Source organism: Erpetoichthys calabaricus, chromosome 15 (assembly GCF_900747795.2).
Source record: "Erpetoichthys calabaricus chromosome 15, fErpCal1.3, whole genome shotgun sequence".
NCBI classification, from domain to species: Eukaryota; Metazoa; Chordata; class Cladistia; order Polypteriformes; family Polypteridae; genus Erpetoichthys; species Erpetoichthys calabaricus.
In genome coordinates, this window is record NC_041408.2 from 28,939,501 (window position 1) to 28,963,022 (window position 23,522).

At 38.2% G+C, this 23,522-nt stretch overlaps 1 protein-coding gene across 1 annotated transcript in view; it reads left to right on the forward strand.

The window, feature by feature from the left end:
- Positions 1–23,522, forward strand: part of si:ch211-63b16.4 (kinesin heavy chain) — a 142,175-nt gene that overhangs the window by 106,340 nt on the left and 12,313 nt on the right. The window contains exons 16-18 of the mRNA XM_051919660.1: positions 6,663–6,794; positions 14,676–14,867; positions 16,841–16,936. Of these exons, the coding sequence (XP_051775620.1) occupies positions 6,663–6,794; positions 14,676–14,867; positions 16,841–16,936 (420 nt within the window). The remainder of the gene's footprint in view (positions 1–6,662; positions 6,795–14,675; positions 14,868–16,840; positions 16,937–23,522) is intronic.

Genomic DNA, 23,522 nt, shown 5'->3' on the forward strand with positions numbered 1-23,522 from the left:
ATCCACCTTGCAGCCAGTGCTGCTGGAATAAACCCCAACTCCCCCTAAGCCAGTGCCAGATAAAGCGGAATCAGATAACAGATTTATTATTTAAGGGTCTTTGTCAAATAATTACTTTCACTAAAGTAAAAACTATTTCAGTTTAAGTAAGAAAGTACCTGCTTTAAAAATTACTCTAGTATCAAAAGTAAAAGTACATTTTATAATAAGGAAGTGCAAGGCTGTATCTAGAGACAATACATTTATTTTATTTTTTGATACAGAAGTGCAATACAGAACAATGCATCAAGCTAATGCAAACATGCCTTTGATCAGTACAAAACTGCAGTCATTGTCACTGTTATGACCTGAAGTGTGGTAAGTAGTGGGTGAGGACTTGTAATGTGCCTCCCCTACTGGAATATCCAGCAGCAGTAGGGGCAACCCTACTCCTGATAGAAGAATAATAAAATTGTATACAAAAATAAAAATTAAAAAAACAACTCACAACCTTATCACATGAATAGATACACAGTATTGAAAAAGGAGTGAAAATCAACACAGATTGGGTTTATTATAATTCACTGAAGTGAAGAAGAATTTATTTATTTTATTTTTTTAATATATTATTAATTTTATTGTAATCATTCCGTACAAATAGATCCATTTTTACAAAAAATAGGATTGAAAACAAATCAAACCCCACCCCGGAGAAGGAGAGCATGGCCAAAGGAGTAATACTTAAGGCTTGTAAACATGCCTAAATTGTTGAGTTTAATAGGGCAATAAAGATAAATGGAGAAGAAAAAGAAATGCAGAGATAATTATTTCTTCTTATTCTAAAATATTATTGATTAGATCCTGCCAGGTTTTGAAATAGTTCTGCACAGATCCTCTAACTGAGAATTTGATTTTTTTCCCATTTCAAATAATATAAAACATCAGTTACCCCACTGACTTATCAGAGGCGAGTTAGGATTCTTCCAATTTAACAAAATAAGTCTGCGTGCCATAAGTGTTGTGAATGCAATCACAGTTGGCTTGTCCTTCTCCACTTCAAGTCCATCTGGAAGAACACCAAACACAGCTATTAATGGGTTAGGAGGGATTGTGACCCCAAGGCTGTCTGAAAGGCACTTAAAAGTTTGGTCCAAAATGATGTTAATTTGGTGCAGGCCCAAAACATGTGACCCAGTGAGGCAGGAGCTTGGTTGCAGAGTTCGCAGGTTGGATCTTGCCCTGGAAATATTTTGGACAGTTTTAAGCGAGACAGATGAGCTCGATATATAATTTTGAGTTGAATAATTTTATGCTTTGCGCATATGGAGCTCAAGTGAATTCTCTGCATTGCTACCTTCCACTCCTTTTCTGATATATTAAGAGATCTTTTTCCCATTGTCCTCTTGGATCTTTGAAAGGAAGGGACTCTAATAAAATTTTATATATTGCAGAAATGGTGTCTGAAGTCCTCGAAATTGAGCATTATTTTTTCCAGCCTGGTGGAGGGTATGAGATGAGGAAAATCGGGCAGGTTCTGTTCAACAAAGTTTCTAATTTGAAGATAGTGAAAGAAATGTGTAGCTGGAAGGTTAAATTTGGAACGTAATTGTTCAAAGGATACAAAGATATTGTCTATATAAAGATCTCTGAGCAATTTAATCCCAAATCTTTTCCAGATATTAAAAACTGCATATGTTTGCAAGGGTTGAAAGAGGTGGTTCCCTTGCAGAGGTGCCACGGATAAAAGATTTTCCATCTTAAAATGCTTTCTAAATTGGTTCCATGTTCTGAGTGAGTGAAGCACAATTGGGTTATTAGTATATTTGCGATAACTTGCATTTATTTGAGCGCAGAGCAGGGAATATAAAGAAGTACTGCAGGATTTTACTTCTATTGCGGACCAAGCCTGTGTATGTTCATCTATTTGTGTCCAGGTTTTTATGGCATGTATGTTTGCTGCCCAGTAATAAAACTGAAAATTAGGTAGAGCCATGCCACCTTCTGCCTGAGGTCTTTGTAGGGTCGCTCTTCGGATACGTGGGTGTTTTGAGTTCCAAATAAATGACGTTATGGTTGACTCTGATTGCTTAGAAAATGGATTTATTGATGTATATTGGAATGTTTTGGAATAAAAAAAGAAGCTTAGGAAGGATATTCATCTTAACAACGTTAATTCTTCCGGCTAGAGTGAGATGAAGGGTTGACCATCTATGCAAGTCTTAATTTTTTCCATACAGACGGCGAAATTTTGTTGATAAAGAACTTTATGTTTACTTGTGATATTTACCCCTAGGTATTTAAACTGATCTGCTATGGTAAAAGGTAGGGTGTCCAATCTAATATTATATGCTTGAGAATTCAATGGAAAGAGTATACTTTTATTGAAATTAATTCTGAGACCAGAGATCTTTTGAAATTATGTAAGTGTTGTTAAAACTGCAGGGACAGTGTTTTCTGGGTCTGATATATACAGTACCATATCATCTGCATATAGAGAAATTTTCTGCTCCAGTCCTTCTCTGATAATCCCCTTTATCTGATAAGAATGACAGTGAACTGCCAGTGGTTCAGTGGCGATTGCAAATAGCAGTGGTAACAAGGGGCATCCTTGTCTGGTGCCACGTTCTAGTTTAAAGTAGTCTGAACAAATGTTAATACAAACTGAAGCTTCTGGATTGGTATACAGTAGTGTGAGCCATGCACAAATATTCAGATAACAGATTTATAGAAGTCATGGGGATGACCACCTTAATAATGTGACTAGCAAGACCTTTTAGAATTAAAAGCAACAAAAACTTCAGGGGCATTGTCACGATGCAAGTGTCAGTTCATTGAAGTTCTTCAAAATCTTTTTTTTTTGTTTTTCTTTTAAACAGATTAATTGAATCCTCTGCTAAATAAATTTAGATCAACTGTCGATAAAATAAGTAAACATGATATATTTCCAGGTGAGTTGCTATAATAAGCTGTTTTGGTGCATTTTAACTTTTTGAGCATTCTGTTTGCTGTATTTTTTTATCATTAATTCTATTATTTCTTCTGCCAATTGTCTATTGGCTCTATGGCTGGAAAGCAGATCTGACAAGTGCCATTGTCTTTACGTTTGGTGTTTCACTTTCAGCACACTGACAAATGATAGGTCTACATCTGTAAAGTGAATGTCATGTATAAGGCCCCAAGATTTAGAAGCACTTGTCAATTTCTTTTACACTGTGCATTGTGCAGCCATGCTTTCATACTTTTATTTATGAAAGCATGGCTGCACAATGCACAGTGTAAAAGAAATTGAACAGTGCTTCTAAATCTTGGGGCCTTATACATGACATGCACTTTACAGATGTTTGAAACTATGAGTTGACCTTAAAATTATTTAATCAGAGTCATGTGCTTACAAGGAACAGAATTTCAATAGTTGTTAGAATTAGTTGTGGCAGTATTGCCAAATGTGCAAATGCCAGCAAACACTCATTGATCTGTCAGAATTCAAATTTAAATACCAGCATTAAGTTGTCTTATCAATGGCACATTAAGATGTGTGCGTTAGCATTAGTTGGGATGCTTGAGGGTTTCGGGCTCAATGCAGCTAATGTTCAGTTCATTTCAGACTACATCTTGTCTTTCCCCGTAATGTACTATGACTGGTGTCGCTGCTGGTTAGCTGCCCATAACGGTTGCCCTTAACGGTGGCAACCATCTCTCATGTGCAGGTCAGTAGTTCCCCTGCTCCATTTTTGAGAAACAAGCACATTTTTACCCGTTTCCCCCTTAGCGGGATCAGCTTCAGACTTGCAGGCTTATGGCGAAACATGCTTCTCGCACAAAGTTTGGAACATTTAAAAGACTGAGCCCCAGCCAACCTAACAGCTCACTTTCCTGTCCTCTCTCCCTCAGACTGCGTCTGCTCCAGTCACTGCTTCCAAGCTGTTGAACCCGCTTGATGAGGAGGACCTTGTGTTCTTTTGACCTGGCAATGGGTGCTGGACTGCCATGTCTGACAGCTACAAACTGTGTGATTTTCTGCTGTTGACAGACCCCTTCTGAATAAGGTCTTGTGTTTGTACCTGCCAGTTCAGCAATAAAGATTTTGTTCCTTGGAAACCTGTTCCCTTTCCCAGTCTCCTGTGCAACTTTGTGACCCAAGCTTAACAATACAAAGACGCCCCTTGCAAAATATATTAAGCAAAAGTTGTAGTGTTTTCAATCCTGTCATGAACTACATGATGAAACTGTCATTTTTGACTTTGGCCTAGGCTTAATTCAGAGTTACACTTGTAATTTTCAGGTTGTTTTTGTTTTAGTCTAAACATTTTTTTAATGTCTGGCTCTTTTTTGGTTGATCTGTATGCTCAATTGAACATTGTACTGTACATTTTTAAAGAAGTAATGACATTCAGGAAGAACAGATCTAGAAAAGCAGAGTGGAAAGTTTGGTCTTTTGTATTGGATCAATCTGTTATGTTGTAACTTCTCCATGTGAGATAAATTGCCCTCCTTATTTTGAAATGGCACAAAAGACTCACTTCAGCACCTAAGCTGTCATTTTTATACATTTAACAACACCTCTGCCCTTGCCAAAGTGAAATTCCTTAGAAGCAAAAGGGTGAGTTTCTCAAGCAATTGAGTGATCGACGTCTGTATCTCACCATCTGATAAGGTAGCATCAATCACAATTGAATCAAGCTCTTACGGTGCCATGTTTCAGAGACTGAAATGTTGAATGACCATACCTCATGTTTTCCATCAATAATCAATGAAGAAAAAGAACATTTTCACTACCTTTTGTCAGCCATAGTTCCCTGCTGTCTCTGCATCAGCTCAGCTCTCCTCTGCACAGCCCCTACTGCATTGGGAGTGTTCTGTAAGAAAAGGCTTAGCAACCTTCTAATCCAAGAGAAATCCTAGTGCCTAAGCTGTGAAAAAACATCTATGATAGAGTGGGTGTGCATGTGTCTTTGAGTTCAGGCTCCCTAATTGAAGGTCTACAAAAAAAGAGAGAGAGAAGAGCCATCTGAAAAAGCTGACAGGTCTGGACTCAGAGAAGCCAGAGAATCAAAACAATTCCACAAAAACATTTTAACACACTAGTGAGGGGTCACCTGGACTACAGTGTGTAGTTTTGGTCTCCAGACTACAAGAATGGACATACCAGCGGTAGAAAAAGTCCACTGGAAAGCGACTAGACTGATTCCAGGACTGCAGGAGACGAGTTATGAAAAGAGAGCTGAGGCTTTTCAGTTTAAACAAAAGAAGATTAAAAGGAAACCAAAATTATGAAAGAAATTAGTCCTGTGGATCAAGACTATTACTTTAAAACGAGTCCCTCGAGAACCATGTAGTGTGGTAGACTGTAGGTCATTTGGGGCTTTCAAAACTTGACTTGATGTTATTTTAGAAGAGTTAAGTGGATAGGAATGGCGAGCAATGATGGGCTGAATGGCCTTTTTTCATCTAGATTATTCTAATGTTCCATTATCTGCAAGCAGGTTAACCAGTACATGGTATTTCTCCATCTGTACATTTTCAGAACCCTCTTAGCCTAGTACAGGGGTTCTTACGCCCTCAGGGGTACAAGATGGCATTTCTGAGGATGCAACAAAGAGGAAGGCTGCGTCGCGATTCGCCAAAATTGAGTAAGGTGCGTTGTCCAACTTTATCTTGCAGTGTGCTGTCATTTGTAGGTCATGTATTAGTTAGTGCTCCTGTGCTACGGTATGAAAGGAATGAAGCTTTGCATATGTCACCTGAGAATGAGCCACAGCAATGCATGTTCTCGCAAGCTCCTTGTTGTGGGTGAAGCATTCGTAAAGGAGAGTAACTTTTTTTTTTTTTTAAGAGAATAGAATTTGGACCTTGCAATGATCTGCAGGACAGTGCAAGGTCTAGTATTTTGTCAGGGGGTGACATGGGGGACTAAATTAGATGCAACACCTGCTGCTTACACTCTCCTGCTGGTGGTCCAAAAGTAGTGCAGCACATCTGTTTTTCAGCTGTATGCAGGTGTTATCAAGAGACAAAGCTCGTCAACAGTGTTTCATTACTTAGTAGTGCACCGACGCCTGCTGCCTCACGGGGGTCTCCAATCTCCCAAATCCCTCAATCATGGATCGTGTGTGATTTTGTCACGGTGGTTGACGCTTCGCAGGATCAAGTGCCCTAAACTTCACAGGGGACACATTCAGAAGATTTTTGAGAACTTCTATTTACATTTTATGTACTGAATTAACAGTTTATTTTGTTAGTTCAATTTTTTCACCCACAGTACTGTACACGGTTCAAAAATTAGAAATCTGACTTCTTCATCTTTTCTAGGAGTTGCAAACATAAATCATTTTCTAGGGTGAGGGGCATAGAAAAGACTGAGAATCACTGGACTAGTATTAGGGTCGCACTGTTGTATGCACAACTGGAGATTACATAACTTCTCCTTATATTGATGGATACCTCCGTGGTTTTACTTACTAACATACAACACTCGTATTTCTGTTGGGTTTACTGTTTTTAAAATTCTTATCTTTATGTACTGGATGTGAAATTGCTTCTGCATGTTAGGACATATGATATTAACACTCAGTTATTTTAATGCTGTTTCTGTAATAGCTGACTTCAGCTTAAATGAGTTTCAGAATTACTTTATCAATGATAACAGACATTTTAGTAATATGAGAAATATGCCTTTCAAGCAGGGACTGGAGACGGAAGAAATTCATCACCTGAAAGAAAAAGTAGAAATGTACAAAACAAAAATGAGCCATATGGTGGACAAAAGTGAGCTGAGCAAACTAATAGAAGAAAGTAGAACAAAGCAGCAAACAATTGTGAGTACAAAATAATTATGATTTTTTTTCCTGTTTCAAAAAGTAATTTATCTAGAGAAACTATAAGATTTGAAAATATGCATAACCTCATATAAAACATTCCATATTATGCAGGGTCCAGTTGTATTTATTTGAGTGATAACCTGTGCGTCCCCTTCACTACCGATGAGCTTATAAATAAGATCAGCATTCCGTAGCCACAGGTAGATTGTAGGCTTGTTCTCCACTGTTAATTTCAGACAGAAGGTGTTCAATGTTTTAGATGATCGACATCATTTGCAATATTTAACTCATTTATGTTGTATCAGACGCAGTGCCGCTAAGATTCACTCTGCTGCAAGGACGGTGATTTATTTATGTTTTCAGTGGGGGCTCCAGAAACACACCTAGCCTTGGCTCAACTCAAATACAGAGACATGGAAACAAAAGGGCTTAACCAATAATCAAACTGAATATATTAAACAAAAATAGACAGTAAAATATATCTAAACAGTAAAATGAAACCACAATCCTTCCCCATCAACCAATTGGCTGTCCACAAATTAACTCGATACAGCAACAAACACAATAAACATCTTACAATAAACACTAACAATAAAGTCCATTACACAACCCAAAGTGGCAACAGATGATGTAGAATGAAGATGAAAAATGATGACCCAGTGAACAGCTTGCTGTAAGTAATGTATAAACATTCCTACCGATATTCCTGATGTGGCGAGTGGTGATAAGATTTGGGAGGGCTCACTCTGACGAAGCACAACGATCAATCCAACTCACTACTCACACAACAGGCAGGCACAAGACAGTCCATACATCCATAAAAGTGCGATGATCCAGGATAAAGACGATAATCTACAGGTGTTGGTATTGCTGTCCAAACAGACGGGTGAACTCAGAGTCAAACAACAGGCCTCCCTTTTTAAAGTTCCCGTTGGCCGATCTTGTCCCCAGCAGCCTGTGCACTCTCCTCATACTGTATGTCCAATCAGGGCCACAGCAGGGTCTCCAGGAATTGAAGTTCTTAAGTCACATAACTCTGCTAAAATTTTACTGAAGGTGATGCTCATATCTCCATGCCAGCATCTCTCTGATCATCATGAACTGGAAGTCATTCTTACTTTCACTTTCATGAAGCCACTTTTTTCATGATAGGCTGATTGGGGAACTGTATTCTGGCATTCTACACAAGGACAGTACCAGTGCTGAACAGGACCGCACCCCATTGTTGGGGTACTCGCATCTACACCTGTTCATGTCAGGCCAAATTAGAGATAACAAACAAAGTAACATCTGAGTAACTGGGAACCGAACTCAAGTTGACATAGGTGTCAAGGCATAGCACTAACCACTGCAATTTAATATGATCGCCAAAACAGAGAGACACATATATTTTTAAAGCGTTATTATAAAGCCTAGAATAACTTAAAAAAATGGCTGGAAAGGAATGAGCATAAGTACTAGACGCAAGCAGTCCAGGGATCAAGTGCTAGAAGGGGATGTGGGACAAAGCTAACACCCTGAACCAATTTTTTTAATAGATTTTTCTCTTCGACTGCTACCTTCTTCCAGTGACCAGTCTCCTCACACCATCTCTATTACATCAATAACTCTTACCATGCCAACTTAAAGGGCCACTGACAAGTCCACCACTGAAAACCAAGTAAGGAGACAACTGGAAAAACTGCTGGATCAGATGGAGTCAGTCCTTGAGTTCTTAAGGCCTGTGCTGACCAACTTTACAGTGTCCTCTGTGACCTGTTCTGCCTGTCCCCTAAGGCTTCAGAAAGTGGCACTGCTGTGTTAAACATCCTGCATTGTTCCGTTTCTAAAGAAGTCAGACGCCTCTTCACCTAATGACTATGGATCAGTGGCGCTTATTTCTCACATTGTGGTAGACCACCTGGACCCACAGGAGCATACAACCTCACTGTGACTGTCAAGTCAGAAGTTTTCTTTCTTTTTAATCATTGTGGTGTGTGTTCAGACCATATTGTGTATATATTTATCTATCTAAGTTTTTATTTAAAGAGCCTCTGTGAAAAGCCAACATTTTCCCAACATTTGTCTATCTAAATTGTCACCATTCAGCCATAGGCGCCAGAATTTGTTTTTCTTAATGCACATTAAAAAATAGAGGGGAAATCTCAAATATAGGTGTGCATTTCTATAAATATCAATGAGTATGAAAGTTTTTTATCTGACACTTTCTTTTTCAAATCAAGCTAGAATTCATAAGTACAAAATACGATTATTTAAATGCTGTGTTATTCTCCAGTTGGAGAAATGAAAGGTTTAAACAAGTTTGTTCAGAGTCAGACTGTGTGCTACAGATGTGTTCTAAACCAGCAACCTTAGGACTTCATAATCGGATATCTCGGCCGCTAGGCCATGCAGAATGAAAGAGGTATCATTTAAATTAACACAAAAAGAGGAAACAGTTACTTGACAAATAGTAGACTTTTTTGAACTCTTATGTATTCATCAGCTCAGTGATTCTCGATATAAGTCTGTCTGTAGATTTCCATCTCAAGCAGCTTCTGCTTTCAAATGGACTCCTACCGTTAGATTATTTGCTGCGTTCAACGTTTTGGTGTCAGTCTACAGCTTACAAAACTGTGTTTGCTAATTTATTTTATTAGAGTGTAGCAATTATTTAAGTGTGTTACATTGGGATAATTTATTATCTTTTTTGTTTGTTTTAACTTTTTTAAGATTTTTATCATCATTTACATTCTGCTGTTCCAGATGATCAGGTTATTTAGGCCAGGCATGTCAAACTCACTACCATTGGTGGGCTGCTTCGACTGCCATACGTGCGTCAGCGGGCCGTACTGTAACAAATACTATCATACTATTATACAAAGTTACTGTAGCTTTCTTTCCAATACTGAAAACTTTAAAAAATGTAACACTTAAAGTTTAAAGTTTAAAGAAAAGCAATTTATTTCCATGCAGTCTCCATACAACAGTGTAGAATTAGAGTCTTAACCTCTTAGTCTTATTATATTACTAGGCTCACCCGCCTTTTAAGGCGACCGACTTTTATCCTCAATTTGTGTGCGCTCCACGTGTACATCAGGCATGTAAGTGTAGGGAATGAGAACATCAAAGTGCCCATTCATAACATCTCCCAAAAACCTAAGTTTTTTATCTCCTCGAGTGCCTGTCCAAACTTGGAGTGTAGGACTCCATAATAATATACTTGAAACTCATAGGGGAACAACTCTCCCGCTGCCATTAGCTCAGAAATGGTACCATAAGTTTGAGACTTTGACATTTCAGTGAGATACTGAAGCTCATTTGTATAAGAGATTCCTGACGGCATCATTGTAAATGGCTGAAACCTTGACCAATTACTTAAAACATGTCGTACAATGTCAGCCCGAATCTGTACTGCTAAAGACGGAGTTTCATGCACTAAATAAGCTATAGATGAGAATAAGCAAGCACCATCTCCCCTGATATTTACTACGCGGTGAGGCATTTGTACTCCATCAACATTAATTATTTCCAGAGACATAATTTTGTCTATTTTTCCAGCGCATCGCGCACAAAAGCAAGGGAACGATGGGAGCACCAGAACTCTGCTCACATCGCGTCGCTTCGTACCGCAAGTAGTAAGTCTGTGATAAGCGGAATACCGCTACGCTTTGCACTCACGGGATGGAAGGACAATCCTGACCGCTTTTATATAGTGTCTTGATGATTGATATTCATTATATTATATTCATTGCTTATATAGGAGCCTTACAGTGTGAGATTTATTTCTTTTGTCCCGACACTTGGCATCTCTTGTTAGTAACCAGTTCGTCAATATCAGACTTGAAATCTTGTGCAGCTGCAACTTTTATGAGGGATGAAAGGTGCTCGACGGTAAGTCTCGAGCGATGTGGTGTTTTGGTAGCTTTCATTAACAAAAACAATTGCTCACAAAGGTAAGTGCTTCCGAACATTGACAGTACTCTTGATGCCAACTTACGGATCTGCACATACGAGGGTGGCAGGTAAGCATACAAGCCTGGCACACCAACTTCGTTGTATTTTGCCTTCAGAATAGAATCTGACTGCACTTCGATCAATTCCATTTGGATATTCTCAGGCGCATTCTCAACGTTGTAAGAGAACAGCGCAATGCCCTGTTTGTGTGAACTGAAATCACGAAAATGCTCACTGAATTCATTGCTCAGTAATTCAAGTTGGAAAACAAATCCTCCAAAATTCAAATTTTACTTTACTAAGGTTACTTCAAAGTTTATATTGTAAAATAAGCCGATATGCAAAAAGCCACCTGACCTACAATAATTTTACAAACTCAAAATCACAAAAATATGTTAATAAACAACTCACCAACTTCTCGCGTCCACTTCAGATCTTCAGCTGTAGTCTGCACTAACTGTTCGTTACAATACTAGCACAAAATTACATGAAACTAGAGCAAAAAAACGTGAAAATATGCGGGCTATTACTACTCGTGATGGTCAGTTCTGCCCAGTGGCCAGTCTCAGCAGCCCAGCCAGTAGTGTAGCTTTAGCAGGGGTGGCTCTAGGCTCGTGGCGGCCCTGGGCAGAGAAAGAATCGGTGGCCCCTTCGCCTGGCAATGTCAATACGGTATCTTATGCACGGCGGATGGCCACATCCGTTGCGGACACTGCATAGCCGCCTCGTGCTCATGACACGCTTCTATATACGCGTGTCCGTAACTTGAAAACCAAGTGGCGGCCCGTGATATTCTCATTACGGCAGAACGTTATAATACTACATATAGCTTACTGCTCTGACTCTAGCGACATTTGTAAATACAGCGTACTAATTAACAAGAAACAGAATGTTTTTCGGCCACATTGCCGTCAGCTGTATCGTTATTTTCTCTTTCTGTTTTATATTCAATATATATTGGCGTGGCGGCCCCTGGGATTTGGCGGCACTGTGCAGGTGCACAGTTTGCACATGCCTAAGGCCACCCCTGCTGCAGCCTAGCACTTCAGTTGTGACGCTGCGGCTCATTAACTTTGGTCAAGGCTCGTGGCTATATATACTAGCAGATGACGTTTCCAGTACCGTAATGCCATGGGAAACGCGCTTTCGTCAGAAGGCAGAAGTAAGAAAAGTCAATAAGTAACACCGAAGATGCAGAATGATTCAATCACAAACGATAGTAATCAGTTTGTACAAGTTGAGTGCTAACTAGGATCTGTCATGCGGGCCGGGGGCCGCGTGTTTGACATGCCTGATTTAGGCCATTACTTAGCAATGATTATACCAACGGGTTTGATATTAACATAGCTCAATTCAGTGTTGTTTGCCTTGGTTTCTTCTCCGCTTGTCATTATTAAAATACACTCAATAGAACAAATTCTAATTCTACTTAGTACTTATGCTCATTCAAAATAAAAGGAAATGACAAAAGAGAGTTAAATATTTAATTGGATGGAAAAAATACAACTATTTCTAAACCTCTTACAAATATAAATGTCACATTTCTGAGTGTATCAACTGCACATGGCAGTAGCCTTATGGAGAGATGGTTGTGGTTACATAAACTAGCAAAGGTCAAAACAAGGAAAGCAAGAACTGAGTCACAGAGCCCAGAACATTAGTCATTATTCAAAAAAGAGTCTAAACCAAGAATTTACGTATAAACTTGAGTGAAAACACAACTCAAAGTTCATGGTCAAGGGGACAAAAAAAGTTTTTTAAATAGAATTTAAACTAAGAATTAAAGAAAATAATGCTAGGCTTGTTAGGTTTTATTGACTTACTCAGACAAACTAGGAAGTGTGTGATGCCAGCCTTTATACCTTTGATCACATGCTTCCTGTTGGCCTAGCCAAACAACAGAAACAACAAAAAGAAAATGACGGCACCCATAACAACAATAAAATGATGGCAATAGTGAAATTAATTTATTCTTAACATAAAGAAAACACTTCAAATTCAAAAATAAATGTAACAAAGTCTTTACCTTTAAAACAACAAAATGATATGTCAAATATTTTTAGAAGTCAGGGTACAACTATAAAAAAAATTAAAGACAAATGCCAAATTGTGACACTCTTCTTTTTGGAATGCAGATCAAGAAGAGAGGGGAAAAAACGAGTGGTATTTGAATCATGAATGAAATTGGTGAAAAGCAAGATGACGAAACTGGCTGAAATGAAAACATGCAGCCACAGTGGGCCCTCAGGACAGAACTTGAGAACTACTGCTCTATCTGAGCTGTCTCTTACTCTCTGAAAAGTTCAAAGATAAGATTTAAGAATTCAGTTTATAGATGGCCTATATTTTTATGTATTCCCTTAATGATTTACAGTAGCGTTTAGTTTATATGTTTTAGATTCTCAATGACTTATAACAGTTTGGCTTTTAATGACAGCATATTAGACTTCCTGAAATTGTTTGATTTTATCTATACATGGCGTGTGAGAAAATACTGTAATGGAGTCAACATTTTGACTTTAGACATAGACAACCCCATTTTAGACATTCGTTGCTGTGTGTTTGTAGCACCTTCAACTCGTGTATAGATCAACTGAGTACAGTCAAATGTGGCATTAAAAAAAATTCTGAAATGTTTTTCAATAAACTTGGCTCACTTAAACATGTTTTCTTATAAAAGAAAGCCTCAGTTTCTCTTTCTGAAAAACACGTTTTAAATAAATCTTGAGTACAATAAAGCTCTACAAACTTAGACTGAAGTTTTTTTTCTCAAACAGTTCTGGTCTGCCATTGAGAAAGGCTTTGTATTTCAGAAAAAACCTTTTAAAGTTAAAATGGATGGGAATAAAATATCTACCATGTTTGTTTGAAATATATTTAGAAATTTACAATTGGAAGAAATCAATGTTTAGAAGACCTAACATGTTCCTTCTGCAGAATCCTGACCTTGTTTAGTCTCCTGCATTTATGACGAGTTTATACCATGAATGCTGCTATTGGTTTTGGGACTTTTCAGTTTGGGTCATTGAGCACAGGAGTGATACCAGGGGCAGGTAGATCATCTAAAAGATCTGACGTCACACTCACCCTGATATCTTTGCACTGGCTTCCCATGAAATTCAGAGTTCGTTTTGAAATCCTGGTTCTTACTTTTAGAGTCCTACGTGGTCAGACACCTACCAGTATTACTGAGCTACTGCAGCCTCATATCACATGGAGGTCTCTGAGCTCTTCTGACCAGGGTTTGTTAACTGTCCCATAAACCAGACATAAGACGAGTGGAGACTGTGTGTTTCAGGCTGTGGCCTCTAAACTGTGGGACTCTGTTCCTATAGATGTGAGATCAGCGCACACCGTGAACATTTTTAAAAGTAAGCTTAAAATTAATTTATTCAGGCTTACCTTTATGTGATTTTACTGTGTAACTTTATGCATTTTTTCTGATTTTAATTTGTTCAAGCTCACTTTTATAACATTCCTGTGTTTTACTGCGAATGTCTATGCGTTTCTTCCTAGTCTTAATTTGTTCAGGCTTGTGTTTTATGTGTTATCAAGTTTTACTGTGTACATATTAGCTCATTTTTGTGTGCCTGTGATGAATGTTTATAAAGAACTTCGTGACATTTCTTCTGGAAAAGTGCTCTATAAATAGCATTTCTGTACTTACAGCAGTCACAATATAAAGAAACTTGCTTGACCACCTGGGCCGGACTTTTGTCCAATACGTTATTGTTGTGATTATTCGGTGCATTTTTTACTGTATAGACTGGAAATGAGAGTTGAAAAGCTCAAAAGAGGCCAAATATAAAATAAAAACTCATTATAGATTAAGTATAGAGTAATTTAAATAATTATAGTATTAAGTGGAAATGTGAAATGAGTGAATGATGCTATAATGAAAATTATCAAGACAAGTCTAATAAACCAACTTTTCTCTCTCAGGATGATTTGCTTCATGAGATTGAGCTGAATAAAGCCCAGATCCATAAAGCAATGGACAAAGAGAATATTCTGCTCCAAAGGTTAAAAGAAGAGCAGCAAAAAACGGCCAGTGAAGCAAAGGACTACAGGTGCCAATTTGAGAAAATGAAGGAAGAAGAAAAACAGAGACTGAGACAGTTAGAGAATGAAAAGGTGTGCTGTTCTGTGGAAATTATATTAAATATTCATAGACTTTATAAATTAAACATTCAACCATTTTCTGAAGTTGAATATTCTAATACAAGGATACTAAACCTTAATGACAGGGAGAAGCCAACTCTGGATGATGTGCCACTCTGTCATAATACACACTGAATCATGCCAGGTCAATCTGGAGTCACCAGTTAATCCAATATAAATACCTCTGGGGAGAAACACTCACGGATTATGCATTTCCAGTTCACCTAATATTCTTGAAATCTCCTTACATTTAATATTAGATTAAACCTTATTTACAGTACATTAAATGTAAATATGTTCAGAGAGTTATCAGATAAGGAAGACAGGACTTTCAAGGTAGGCTTGTTGCAGTCACTAATTTTATACATTTATAAACAAGTTTGGGATTTGAAATTAGAGGCGGCAGCAGTAGTTCCCTCTAAACTACTGTAATATCTGTATTTAAAAATATTATAGTAAGTAACTATGACTGGTTGTTATAAAGGTGCAACAGACCAGCCACATGTCCTTTGTAAGTACACCAATCAAACTGTTGACTATATTTTTTAGGTGTAGGAGATTCTCAGAATTGACATATTTTACTGTTGGAAGGATTTGGAAAATATTTTTAGTGTAAGGATTAAGAGATTTTAAGTTGGTTAATTCATTAATAGTTTTGTATACATCCGGGTGTGATGTATATGCTGCCCACCTGGGCTCAGGAGTCCCAAACACAGCACCCCCTGGTGGTGCCTGCGGGACCCAACAGGGCAGCACACAACTCCAATTCCCATGGAGCCCTGTGGGAAACCGAGGCACTGCTCCAACCCAGGGGGGCGGCCATCTAGCGTCCAGAGGGAGGTATTGCAGTGTCCAGGGCAGCTCCCCTGAATATAGTGTGCAGGGGCGTCCTGGCTGGGCATGGATGCCAAGCCGCCTGCCACAATATACATATAATCAATACCCCGCTATCAGTCTTCCATGCTGTACTCCGCCCTCCCTCAATTGGACCTAACAGTCACGTAAAACCAAAAAGCCCTCAACCTGGCAGGGATGCTACAATACTTTTGAATTTTACTGCTTTCATATTCTGTACCTTTCTCTGCATGTGTATCGCGCCATCGTTTGTTTGAGCCTTTCGAATTCCACTGCTTTCATAATCTCTTATCTGCCTTTTTTTCTGTCCAAGGCCTTTGGGTCTCTATTCTCCGTATTGTCCTTATACACTTTCTATGCGCTGAGAGCACATGATCTGTGTGTACTACGTGCTTTTACACCACTGTGTTTTTTTTGATGGGTCTGCTCATATATGATATCTTTTGTAAGTAGGGCGTGTCTTGCAAGAATCTCATGTTCCTTGTCCCTGCGAAATGGTCCTGGGACAATGTCTTGGCATCAAATCTCATGTTTACGGTCCCCGCAAGACGCACCGTGGCAAGTTTCTTTTGTCTCGCGGGTCTTTTAAATGTCTTCTGAGAAGATCACGTATTGTAGCCTTATATATATATATATATATATATATATATATATAGTTATAATATAGAGAGAGAGAGATGTATGTGTGTGTATGTACAGTATATAGTTACAGTTTTTCCATTCTTTCTGCATCGATGTGGGCTTTATGTGGGTTTCCTCCATGTGTCAAAAATCTGCATATTTGGCAGACTGGCAACTTTACATTTGCCCCTTATGTAAGTGAATGTGTATTTGAAACCAGAAATGCAGTCAGGATGCACTGTGGTCCCTGATGACCCAGTACTGGATGAAGCAAGTTAAGAAAATGGATGGCCTATATGGCAATGCAGATAATTCCTGTTTGATCCAACTATCAAACAACCAAAGAGCTCAATATATGCCTGTCTTTGTCGTTTACAGACGTCCAGCTCCAGTAAATTATAGGTCTTCAGACCTAAGAGTTTACTATGATGTTGAACATGAGGACATTTATTTTCTTTTTTTCTTTGTAGGAGATCACTTTTTTAGAATTGAAGGCCAGCAAATTGGAGTTGGAAAGATTCAAAGATGAAATTCGGGTGATTGTAGGTGGTTTCCAAAGAGAAAAGGTAAAATAAATCTTTAAATAAAATTACTTCACCTGGAGTTATAAATAAACAAATAGTAATATTTTCTTTCCAGCTTTGGAAAGCGGGTTAATTCAGGGAATGTTTTGCTTTAATTATATTTAAATTAAGTACTGATGCACATGACAACATTGCATTGAATTCATAACTGTTTTTTTAAATGTGTTAATCCTCAATAAGCACATCATTCAATTATAATAAAATAGATTTTATGGTCCTGCTGCATCCATTACAGGGTCACGAGAAGCTGGAGCCCATCCAGCCGCACTGCAGGAACCAACCAACTCAGCCACACTCACACATGGCAAGCCAGGTTAGAGCAGCCAAAGAATTTAACATGTGTGTCTTTGGAAGAGGGATGAACCTGGAAACCCCAGAGAAAAAACATGTGGACATAGGAAGAGCTGAAGTCAAAAGAAAATTAACTCAAATCCCTAAAATGATGTGCTTGCATTACTTATTAAAATGTATCAAAGGCATTTCTTTTTTTTTCTAATAGTCAGATTTCTATGTAGACTCGGCATCAAGTGATGGTGAAGATCATTCTGGTTTGTGTTCTTGTGTTAGGTTTAGTCTAGTTATAAATGGCAAATTAAGTAAAATGTTACTGTACCTTACTGCTTTCTGTCCATGTTGAAGCATCTAAGGCATTTGAACATTTGCAGAAAATATGCTTAAGTTGACATAAATAGAAATGAACATGCCATATAGACCTTACACTATTTTTGGCAACTTGTACACTAATGACGACACTGATCCACAAGTCGGGAAGAAGTTTTCAAAGTTTTATGGAAAAAGTCACAAAATGTATTGAATGATGTAAAAATTTTGTGTCAATCATTGTACGCTTAATTTATTGGAATATACAGACTTAAATGACTGTCTTGCCTTGAGCATGGGAAAGGCGCTATATAAATGTATTATTATTATTATTATTACACTTCAACGTATAATGTATATGTCTGACCAGGGACAGATCTAGCTGGGTGTGTGCCTAGGGTGCGTGATTTCAAGGGGCCTTTTCACCAATACCCCCCCACCCCTTACCCAATAAAACAATCGAATATCTAGAACTTGAAATTACCAAGTGAAATCACCTTCCCAATCTCGAAGAAATGTTTGAGAATCCGTGAGATTGAAATGACCAAGGGGAACAACCACCCTGGGGCCTTGAAGCGATTGAGCCTCACACCAAAATCAAGACTGAGAAATGCTTTGCTAATTTAATCAACCTGCTCTTTGTGTACTGTATTGTTAAAAGTATGATCAACTCTCTGTTAGGGAGCTAAGTCACTCAGGGGCATTAAGGGGTCTTAATCCAACTTTATGTTTGACACATTGAGATAACAAGCAGTAATCAGTTGAAAAGGATTCACACCACAACTAGCAGTAATATCAGTTTGTGCAGCAGCCACAGAAATTCTGTCTGTCTGCCTACGTGTGTGATGAAGCACATGTGACATCAGCTCAGAATGCAGATAACCTGGGATTAACAAATGATTACAGGATTTCCATGAGTCCACCTGTGCTCTTTTTATTGGTGAAATGGCTACGTCTCAGTAGTGGTCATATGTTGTGTACAACAGCTGTCATAACCTGTCATGGCTATGTAACATTTGCCTGTCCTATAAGCACCACAGGGCAATGCATTAGTGGGACATATCCTGAACATCTTGGTACACACCAGAATAAACCCTTTTTGTTTTTTTTGTTTTTTTTTAATTTTTATTTTATTAATTTTCATTGTAATCATTCCATACAAACAGATCAATTTATAACCCAACAAATTTGAAGACTAATCAAACCCCACCCCTGAGAAGGAGAGCTTAGCTAAAGGAAAATTGCTTTAGGCTTTTTAATAAGGCAACATTAAACAAAAGAAAGGCAGAAGTAAATATCTATGTAAATAAGAGATGGAGAAGGGAGTTAAATGCAATAATAGTTATTTCTCTTATTCTAAAATGTTATTGATTAAATCCTGCCAGGTTTTGAAAAAATTTTGTACAGATCCTCTAACTGAGAATTTGATTTTTTCCAATTTCAAATAATATAAAACATCGGTTTCCCACTGACTTATCAGAGGAGAATTAGGATTCTTCCAATTTAACAAAATAAGTCTGCGTGCCAAAAGTGTAGTGAATGCAATCACCGTTTGTTTGTCCTTCTCCAATTCAAGTCCATCTGGAAGGACACCAAACACAGCTGTTAGTGGGTTAGGAGGGATTGTGATACCAAGGCTGTCTGAGAGGCACTTAAAAATTTTTGTCCAAAATGGTGTTAGTTTGGTGCAGGCCCAGAACATGTGACCCAGTGAGGCAGGAGCTTGGTTGCAGCGCTCGCAGGTTGGATCCTGGCCTGGAAACATTTTGGACAGTTTTAAGTGAGACAGATGAGCTCGATATATAATTTTTAGTTGAATAATTCTATGCTTTGCGCATATAGAACTCGAGTGAATTCTCTGCTTTCCTACCTCCCACTCCTTTTCTGATATATTGATTAAGAGATCTTCTTCCCAATGTACTCTTGGATCTTTGAAAGGTAGGGACTCTAATAAGATTTTATATATTGCGGAAATAGTGTTTGTTTCCTCAAAATTGAGCAGTATTTTTTCCGGCATTGTGGAGGGTGCAAGGTGGGGGAAATCGGGCAATTTCTGTTTAACAAAATTTCTAATTTGAAGATAGTAAAAGAAATGTGTAGCTGGGAGGTTGAATTTTGAACGTAATTGTTCAAAAGATGTAAATATGTTGTCTATATAAAGATCTCTGAGCATTTTAATCCCAAAACTTTTCCAGGTATTAAAAACTGGATATACTTGCGAAGGTTGAAAGAGGTGGTTCTCTTGCAGAGGTGCCACTGATAAAAGATTTTCCATCTTAAAATGCTTTCTAATTTGGTTCCATATTCTGAGTGAGTAAAGCACAATTGGATTATTAGTATATTTGCGATAACTTTCATTTATTGGAGAGCAGAGCAGGGAATATAAAGAAGTACTACAGGATTTTACTTCTATTGCGGACCAAGCCTGTGTATGTTCATTTATTTGTGTCCAGGTTTTTATGGCTTGTATGTTTGCTGCCCAGTAATAAAACTGAAAATTAGGTAAAGCCATGCCACCTTCTGCCTGAGGTCTTTGTAGGGTCGCTCTTCGGATACGTGGGTGTTTTGAGTTCCAAATGAATGAGGTTATTGTTGAAGCTAACTGTTTAAAAAACGATTTATTGATATATATTGGAATGTTTTGAAATAAAAAGAGAAGTTTAGGAAGGATATTCATCTTAACAATGTTAATTCTTCCGGCTAGAGTGAGATGAAGGGTTGACCATCTATGCAAGTCTTGCTTAATTTTTTTCCATACAGACGCCAAAATTTTGTTGATAAAGAGGTTTATGTTTTACTTGTGATATTTACCCCTAGGTATTTAAACTGATCTGCTATGGTAAAAGGTAGGGTGTCTAATCTAATATTATATGCTTGTGAATTCACTAGAAAGAGTATACTTTTATTCAAATTAATTCTAAGACCAGATATCTTTTGAAATTCTGTTAGTGCTGTTAAAACAACAGGGACAGTGTTTTCTGGGTCTGATATATATAAGACCATATCATCTGCATATAGAGAAATTTTCTGTTCCAGTCCTTCTCTGACAATCCCCTTTATCTGATAAGAATTTCGGCAGTGAACCGCCAGTGGTTCAATGGCAATTGCAAACAGCAGTGGTGACAAGGGACATCCTTGTCTGGTACCACGTTCTAGTTTAAAGTAGTCTGAGCAAATGTTATTAATACAAACTGAAGCTTCTGGATTGGTATACAGTAGTTTGATCCATGCACAAATATTCGGGCCAAACCCAAATTTCTCCAATGCAGTGAAAAGGTAATTCCATTCAATCATATCAAATGCTTTTTCTGCGTCTAATGATAGTAATATCTCTGGGGTGTTTGATTTTGCTGGTGAATATATAACATTAAACAAGCGTCGGAGATTTGAAGATAGGTGTCGGCCTTTAATAAATCCAGTTTGATCTTGTGATATTACCGAGGGCAGCACTTTCTCCATCCTTCTAGCTAGGATTTTTGAGAGTATCTTAACATCATTATTCAGGAGAGAAATTGGTCTGTATGATGCACATTGTAACAAGTCCTTATTTTGTTTAGGAAAGACGGTGATTAATGCTTGTCAAAATGTTTGAGGTAGTATTTGGTTGTCTCTAGCTTCTGTAAATGTTGCCAATAAGAGGGGAGCTAGCTGAGTGGAGAATTTCTTATAAAATTCTACGGGGTAACCATCAGGGCCTGATGATTTCCCGCTTTGTAGTGACTTTATAGCGTCTAGTAATTCTGTTAGCGTTAGAGGTTTATCCAGTTCCTCCTGTTTTTTAACTAGATAATAAATTAACTCCTTAGCTGCTGCTTGTATAACGGAGAGGCCCTTATAAATCTCAACATGTAAATGTATGGCAGGGGTTACTCACACCATTCCTGAGCCTTCCATAACCAAATGTTACTCAAGTTCAGCTACTGTATATCTGCATTTTGAACACCCACCGTCGTTAGCAGGAAAATTATTTTTAAAACTCCACTGGCAAACACAAAGGCTTCCGTAATTGTTAGAGATGTCTTGGGTTTTCATAGTTATAATGGCGACAGCAAGACTTCATGAACATATCGCCCTGATAGACTTTGATGTCAGCCTGAAAAGGGTTTTCATCTGAATGCCTTATTTTAAACACCACAAGGGGCTTATTCTGCTCACCTAGGGGACCTCATTTATAAAACAGAAAAAGAGGCTTGAAATGTGTATATGCGACCTCTCACACAAATGTGAGATAAAGAAAACTTGATGGGAGAACAGGAGTACATTTATGACAACACTGAGCCATGAGTACGCAACATTTCAGAGACATTGGGGAATGACGACACTGTTGATCAAGTAGGGAAATGCAGCCAAACCAGTTCAAGGACAACTTGCATGTATCTAGCAATTCATATCACTCACCAAGCCGTTGTTATAATGTGTGCTGCTGTGACAAATATATCTCAAAGGTGTTAAATATGATGTACAGACTGGATTTTAGTTCCCTTTTAAGAGGGCCAATGCTGCGTATTTATATTCAAGAACTTTTCTGTTTTTTCGTCCGTTCATTTTGGCTATCTGTTGTCACCAACCAGGGAACTGTTTGACAGGTCAGGAATATTTCAGTCAAGCTTCACTCCATCATGCCTGCTGTGCAGGCGGCCTTCAACCAAATGCCAAAATAAAAATGGCAATTTGAAACAATGCCCGGTTCTCCTAATGAAATTGGATCACTTCATTGCACTTATATTGCAATAAGGGCATCTAGAGAGAATGAAGCTGCTTTAGTTAACTATAAGAAGTTGCATTCCATTAACACACGAGTCCTATGCGATGCCAAAATGAGGCTGACGAACCGCACGTCTCTATGGCCTTGGTCAAAACCCACGAGTTATTTATTTTGAGCGCAAACTAACTTTGGTAGACTTCAGGTTTTCGTATCCCCTGTACTATTCATTCTGTCAGCAATCACATCATTACATGTGCCAGGTAATAGCAATTACCCGCTCAGACACTGGCACTACACGCCTTTCCCAGACCCCCAGAACACAGAGGAGCGGTGCTGTAATGCCGCACATGATCTTGTGCACTCAGTTGCAGCGTACAGGCAGGTGGGGTCTCAACACATCAAGAGAAAGGCTGCTGTTGTACCAGCCAAGAAAACATCTGCAGCATTGTGATTTCTTATGTATGTGGTTGATTAGCCCTGATGCGTGTTCACGAATGCACATTTACAAGGTGATTGTGATTTATAAAGGTAAATTGCATCCAAATGTGAGTACACCAGGATTTATAAATCTGATTTTTTTTTGCACATATTTTCATGCTTGAATCCACACAAAGCTTCATAAACGAGGCCCCTGATTCTTTTTGATCAAAGTAAGTGCTTACCTACACAACTAGCTCCTAGTGTTCATAAAAGAAGAAAATAAAGAAAAATTAACTTGGGCATCAAAGAACAAAAAATAAGTGACTATCAAATAATAAGGACAAGTGTTAAGAAGTTGTCACAAGGCTTGATATCAAAGATCCGATCGAAAAGGTGACAATCTATCCGTGTCGCCAAGCCTCCATTTGTAAAGGAGATAACTACCAGGATATTACCTGGTGATGTCATGAATTTAGTGAATTTTTGGTTTTATTTTCCCATTATGTTTATTGGCCTCATTTTGACACATTATGATGCTCAGGACATCATCACATATGATGTGGTGCCGTTGTAACATATTATAAAACATGATGATACCAGGCAGCACACATCTGATATTAAAGAAAATACAGACGACTGTGAATGTCATTCTTAACAACTTAGAAATCTTAGAGCTAAAAGAAAAGTAAAGGTTACCTTTTAAGGTTTATTTTGAAAGCTTTTTGTTGGCAATCCTAGTTTAAAAGTCATTTTTACGTTTTTGTTTTCCCCTGCTTTCCAAGAATTTCCCATTTTATTTATTTTCTACTTTATCTCTGCCAGTTCCACTTTTCAACCGATGGC